Source organism: Clytia hemisphaerica, unplaced genomic scaffold (genome assembly GCF_902728285.1).
Source record: "Clytia hemisphaerica strain Z4C2 unplaced genomic scaffold, Clytia hemisphaerica genome assembly, whole genome shotgun sequence".
Lineage (NCBI taxonomy): Eukaryota > Metazoa > Cnidaria > Hydrozoa > Leptothecata > Clytiidae > Clytia > Clytia hemisphaerica.
In genome coordinates this window covers 352,435-358,434 of record NW_027104385.1, presented here as the reverse complement: position 1 = coordinate 358,434, position 6,000 = coordinate 352,435, and the positions used below count along the sequence as shown (strand labels likewise).

General features: G+C 34.1%; 1 protein-coding gene across 1 annotated transcript in view; it reads right to left on the bottom strand.

The window, feature by feature from the left end:
- Nucleotides 1-2,219: 2,219 nt before the first annotated feature.
- The window catches only part of LOC136819443 (protein CNPPD1-like), an 84,284-nt gene continuing 80,503 nt past the window's right edge, over nucleotides 2,220-6,000 (bottom strand). The window contains exons 3-9 of the mRNA XM_067075666.1: nucleotides 5,206-5,317; nucleotides 4,712-4,793; nucleotides 4,445-4,565; nucleotides 4,088-4,160; nucleotides 3,780-3,835; nucleotides 3,313-3,492; nucleotides 2,220-2,916 (exon numbers count right to left, since the gene is read on the bottom strand). Of these exons, the coding sequence (XP_066931767.1) occupies nucleotides 2,293-2,916; nucleotides 3,313-3,492; nucleotides 3,780-3,835; nucleotides 4,088-4,160; nucleotides 4,445-4,565; nucleotides 4,712-4,793; nucleotides 5,206-5,317 (1,248 nt within the window). The 3' untranslated portion in view covers nucleotides 2,220-2,292. The remainder of the gene's footprint in view (nucleotides 2,917-3,312; nucleotides 3,493-3,779; nucleotides 3,836-4,087; nucleotides 4,161-4,444; nucleotides 4,566-4,711; nucleotides 4,794-5,205; nucleotides 5,318-6,000) is intronic.

The window sequence follows — 6,000 nt, the reverse complement described above, 5'->3', positions numbered from 1 at the left end:
ATAACCATACGTTCCCCTCCAGGTTCCAATGTTTGGCAATCGATACTCAATAGAGTTCCAAATATTAATAATACAATTATCATAGTGATTAGAATAAAGATTCGCATGTTTAAGTCTTTAAAAAATTGGTCTTTCTTTTCATATCAACATAAGAAACCATGGAAAAATTACTACAGTCAACTGATTTTTGAAATTGATAAGTTTTTTATCTGTACGTAGGAAATAACAGCTAGCATCTTTCCAAGGTTTCACAAACATCAAGAACATCAAAGATATTGAAGTTTTATTGTGACTGCCTGTTAATAAAAAACGACTTTAAAGCAATAATTAAAATTTTAGAAAAAACTCTGATCTCAAAAGTAGACAACAAAGGGTCCTAAAACGTTTATTTGTATATCAAAATATATGTTTTTAATTATAGAGCCATCTAAATTAAAAATGTAAACCCAAAAACCTCAAAAAACCATACATTTTTTAATTTTGGTACAAAGAAACTCAAGAATTTCTATTTTTTAAGATATTACAAAAAAATTTCATATTAAATACATTTTAATAGGTACTATATGTCGAGTACTTTAGGCCTAAACTAACTGTAGGCCTATATATTTTCAAGTTTCCTTTACTGGAAACCACAGCCGACACACAACGTTATTTTAACATACATCTAAGGTCCACAACGGTAATGAATGTTCAATCAATGTTGTGCGCGAGATGGAACATTTTACTATCGACCGAAATTTTAAACATGACTTTTATAGTACAAGAAGGCTAAGTGTTAAAACAAGAATTCATTCCCGAAAATCAAAATTTCGCGCAGGTGAAAACAAAGTCTGTCAATAAAACCGTTATTAATAAGGACTATAGTCAAAATATAATACTGTATGCAAAATCACCCAAAAAGGTAATCCCATATATCTTCCTTAGAGCTAGTAGCAGGCTCAGTTTAAACAAAGTAAGTAGTTTAGATTCCAAAATTATTTCAAGTAAACTCTTTTTATTATTTTATAAGAACAATTTTATAAGAATGATAATCCTCAAAATCGCCAAAAAATAAGAAAGTTTTAAGAACAATGCTGAGCCTGGAATTACTCAATTTTAAGCAATTTAGGTCTCAAAGTGGCAAAAATTGGGCATAAAGCCTAAAAACCTCAATTTCACACTATAAATAAGAACAATTTAAGGCTCAAAGTGCCAAAAAAATAAGAACAGCCGAGCCTCAAAGTTTATTTGGTTCTTCTTATAAAATACTATATTTGAGTAGAAGGTTGATCAAATCTTGTAGGTAGGAAAGCACTGAATAAAAAAACATTAGTTTCATTGCTATATAAACACATTTATTGAAAGTGATTATATCCATACGGTATAGGTACATGGCTAGCTAATATACTACAAATATTCAATACTGTAAAAAATCTTTTACAAAAAAATGACAACTACAAAAGGAGGGGAATAAATTGAAGAAACGAATTTACTTGACTTGGTAGTAATTCAAGTTTTATTCTCAATTTTAAGGAAACTTCTTCAAACGACATAGACATGTACATAATATGATTGCTTATTTCCTAAAGCTGAGACTGTGTTCGCACGTAACTGTTCCGTTTCCCTCCGAAACGAAGCCATTTTATTGGTTAGAATTGACGTAAGACTTGAACTTAACCAATAGAATGACTTCTTTTCGTTTCGGAGCGAAACAGAACCGTAGTGTGTGAACGTGGTCTCAAAAGACACGATGTTTAATAAGGGATGAGCAAAATTTTAATTTATCTTCTTTCGCTCCGCACAAGTTTCCGGTTAGGGGGGTCACTAGTGGCCGCCTATAAGAGTGCTCATAGACTAAGTTGGAGCTTGGAGCCTGGAGCTGTTTATAGTGGTCTAAGTCTAAAGAATTGGCTACTTCGGGAGTGATATTACCCATAAAAAACAGAAACACTAGAGAGCTTTAATGAAAATTAGAAATACGAAGAATATGGTGTGTCTCGAAAAAATTACTGTGTCAGGGTTTGATATAGTGCTTTTTTTCCGGGACACCTTGTATTATGATAATGTATTACATATTGATTAAATCATTTATACAGTATCGAAACAAAGCACAATTCTAAGCCTATGTACTAATATGGCATAGTTGTTAAGTTTACAGGAAGAAAATGCGTACAAAAGAACAGATTTGTTGGACTAAACAGGCAGGCAATTTCAAATAAACAAACACATAAAATGGTGAATTTTGGGTTATGAGATAGGAAGGTTGAATTAAGAATACTGTAGTGAAAAAATAGTAGTGAGAAAAACGATCAATTAAATAACAGTCATTCCTAGGATACGAGGATCATACATAAACTTCTTTGCGTTCCGACGTAAAATGCTTCCAATAGGGTCAATCTTCTTCTTTACATTTGTAGCCGCATAACCATAACATTTTGCAACGTTTTTCGAAAATTCTTCGTGATATCCAACCTCGTCGAATGCCATGAATCGGCGATCTGTCAAGTCGAACGTGATTGAAAGCCGTGTTTGCCGTGCCCTGTGTTGGAGTTGCGATTCAAAGCGTAAGGCGTGTGTTTGGGAATCTGCCGTGCAAGGCAGTGTTGGGCGTGAGGCGGTTACATTTTCCTGTAAGCGTTCAAGAGCAAGATCGCTTATTTCTTCGAGATTTGCTTCGGGTTGGTTGGCGTTCATATCTGTTGTTTTGCGATGGCTTCTGAAGCCTCGTCTACGGGTCAGTCGACGGTCGGAGAAACTGGCGAATATGCTTGAAGAAGGCAACATTGATAAAGGCGTGAAATCATTTACACGGGTGTGATTGGTCGATGTTTGGGTGATCGTTTGAATGCGGTGGCTTGTTTGAGAGGCGTAAGTGAGGGCGGTGGAAACGAGAATGCTGAGTGACATACCATAAACCAAAGCACAACCACAGATGACCTGTCAAATAAAAAAAAAAGTTTTGAAAACATTATGAAATTTACGGAATTCTAAACTTACGTCATGGCTAGCAAATTTTATGCAAATATTATATTAAACCAAACAGAAACATGTTTTTTAAAAGATCCTCTTTGATTAATTTCACCTCATACAGTCGAGTATTATTACGAGTTTACTTTTTCATTAGATAACTTTATCGAGATATTTGATATTTTATAGTAGTTTTAGATAATATCAAACTATGTGCGACGATTACATAACCTTAAAACTAGATCTTTTTATCTTCAAGATTCTTTTGACATTCAACAACTTTTAATTTTTAAGGTTTTGGAATTTTAAAGCTGTTACGAAAATAAACATTCGAACTGATTCGAAGATAAATCAATGAACACTTACAGTGACCGTCTTTTCGATGACGTCTTTCAAAACAGTCTGGTATTGTATGGCGTGTAAGAATTGTGCGAGGTCGGTGTATGAAAACCATCCGCGTTGCAATCCATACTTTAAAGCTATCTTGGTTTCAATTTTCGAGCAATAGTCAAGGAAATCGGCCGGTTTAACGTAAATATTCCAATCCTTAAAAAAAATTAAAATATAGAGACAACAGACACAAAAATACAATAATCCTTTTAATAAATCACGTCATTGGCCACTCGTGTCTCGTTTGCGAAGTGTAATGCAATGTCAACTCATTCCCAACGAAGTTTCTTAGAGGTTTTTCCTATTTATCCTCTTTCTTAGTCCTGCTAAGTATCCGAGGGTGGTAGGTCGGGCAATGTGAACCTAGAACCCGCCGGGATTATTTATTTACATGGTTTAATACGATAAATATTAAAAAATTAGATATTTTATTGAAAACTTACGATGGCGTCCAGGAATTCTCTTTCCAAACGGTTGACAGTTGAAACTGCTAGTCCAGCTGAAAGTAAAAGAGCGATGTTCTCAACCCATCTATGGAGAATATTTTGAAACCCCCCCCCTTGGAAGTGATTTTTAATATGGTTTTGGTGAAAACTGTAAAAAAGGGAAAAATTAGTTTCTTCAAAGTTAAGTTTGACACAAAATGTGATCAAGCAATTCAAAATATTCCAGTTAAGGTGGAACTAAGCAGGTGTGCAAATCTTAGCCTAGGGTAGGAAATAGAAAACCTACAATTAAAAAAAATAATTACCAGCTTCAGCCCATTCGTCATTGTAGATTTCTTCTTGTTCTCCTTCATCGTGTAAAAATTTTGTAGCCACCAACTGAGGAGAGAGTGACAAGTGTTTTTAATAGCTGTTATTAAAATATTATCATCATTACTGGTGCCTTATAATCAACCTATCATTTGCTAATTTTTGCAAACTTTCCACCAACTATCCCTGTTTATTGTATTTGACAATTAGTTGATATTCCGTCCTGTTGTTAATGAGGGCCAACAGTTTGTTACTTCAGGTCCCTAAGAGTAAATCCTAATTTTTTGCCACTATATAATTTTCTAATAGGAACCACTAGCACTACCACCAATAATAAAAGGGTTTAAACTTACCATTGAGATGACATACAAATCAGAGGACGAGATACGGTCCAAATAACCTGGATTACATTGTCGGAGTCTTTCTGAGTACAACAAGCTCATTATAAGTGCACATGGTGATATGGAAAGCTGCCTAAAATAATAATAATAATAAAGGATTCGAAAGTTTAAGAAACTTAAAAAAACCATTTACTGTCACCTATAAGATAAACTTTCAAGCTAATATCTATTTTTGGACATTATCAAAGTGATTAAAGACAAAGAAAGATGTAATTTTACCTGGTTAACGAGCTTGCATAGCGATGTGTTATCTTCCTTCTAGAACATCTTGCTGATTCTTTGAGAATAGATACAGCAACATCTGAGAAAAATCGAGAGGAATAAATAATGCTTTAGTCACGAGTATATAGATTAATCTGAAACGTAAGTCATTACAAAAAAATAGTGAAACCTGTCTTGGGTTTCAGAGACTTGACATTTAAGTTATATCACGATTCTAAAGGATACGAGTATGTTCAAATAACATCATACTCTTTTTGATTCCGTATTTTTTATTCTGACAACGTTGAGGAAACAGGAGCCCCACTACTCATGTAATATTTGAAAGCACCCACAAGAGCCAGTTAAATGGAGCCAGTTAAATGGAGCTAATAATGGTCCCTGCTTTCCTAGAATTTCTGAATTACTACTTTTCCAGAGTTCACATATTTTACATGTATGAAAAATCACTATGATATTGCATTGAGTGATTTGAATTTGATTAATATTGCTACCTGTTAGTGCAATGGATGAAACGTCATAACAATCATCATCTTCAGAGCAGTAAAGAGTTTTCTTCAATCTCAATGCTAGATCATCAGAACATCCCCAAGTGAAATACGGGTTCTGTTTAAATAATAACAATTTTTTCCATTTAATATTTTTAATAAGTGTTTTTAGGGGGACATTTTTACAACAACCTACCCCCCCTAAGTATGATTCAGACCAGTTCAGACTTGTGCTTTTTTATGACATTTTCTGGTCCTACACTTTCTTTAAAATTGTTTAGTTATTAATGCAGATATCCCAACAGGATTTGATTTCTGTTTTTCAGAAAAAGGTCAATTGCTAAAAAATCGATTATGTGCCCAATTGTTAATACGTCCCGGTGACCACTCAGTTAGTGGAAGTACTTTGATTTGTGAAGTGTCTTTACATCACATAGAACAAAAGAAAATAGAAAAAGAACAAAGGAATTAGCCATAGCCACCATTTCGCAACCATGGGGAATCACGATTTTACAGAAATGGGAATCCTCATATTGATTAAGAAGAAGAAGTTATTAAGTTGAAGTTGGTTTGATATTCTACGTTTGACGTTTGATATTCGTTTGATATTCGTTTGATATTCTCAAATTTGCGTTTTGAAGTTTTTGTGACTACTTTTGGAATTGGAAACTATTGGAAGCCAATAGAGTTTATTCTCAAGGGTGTGTGTGCAAAATTTCAGCGCTCTCCGTCGCAGCGTGCTCCCTCTAAAAATTTGTAACCGTCAAACCTCATTTCGGCCGAAATGACAAGTTGGGCTCC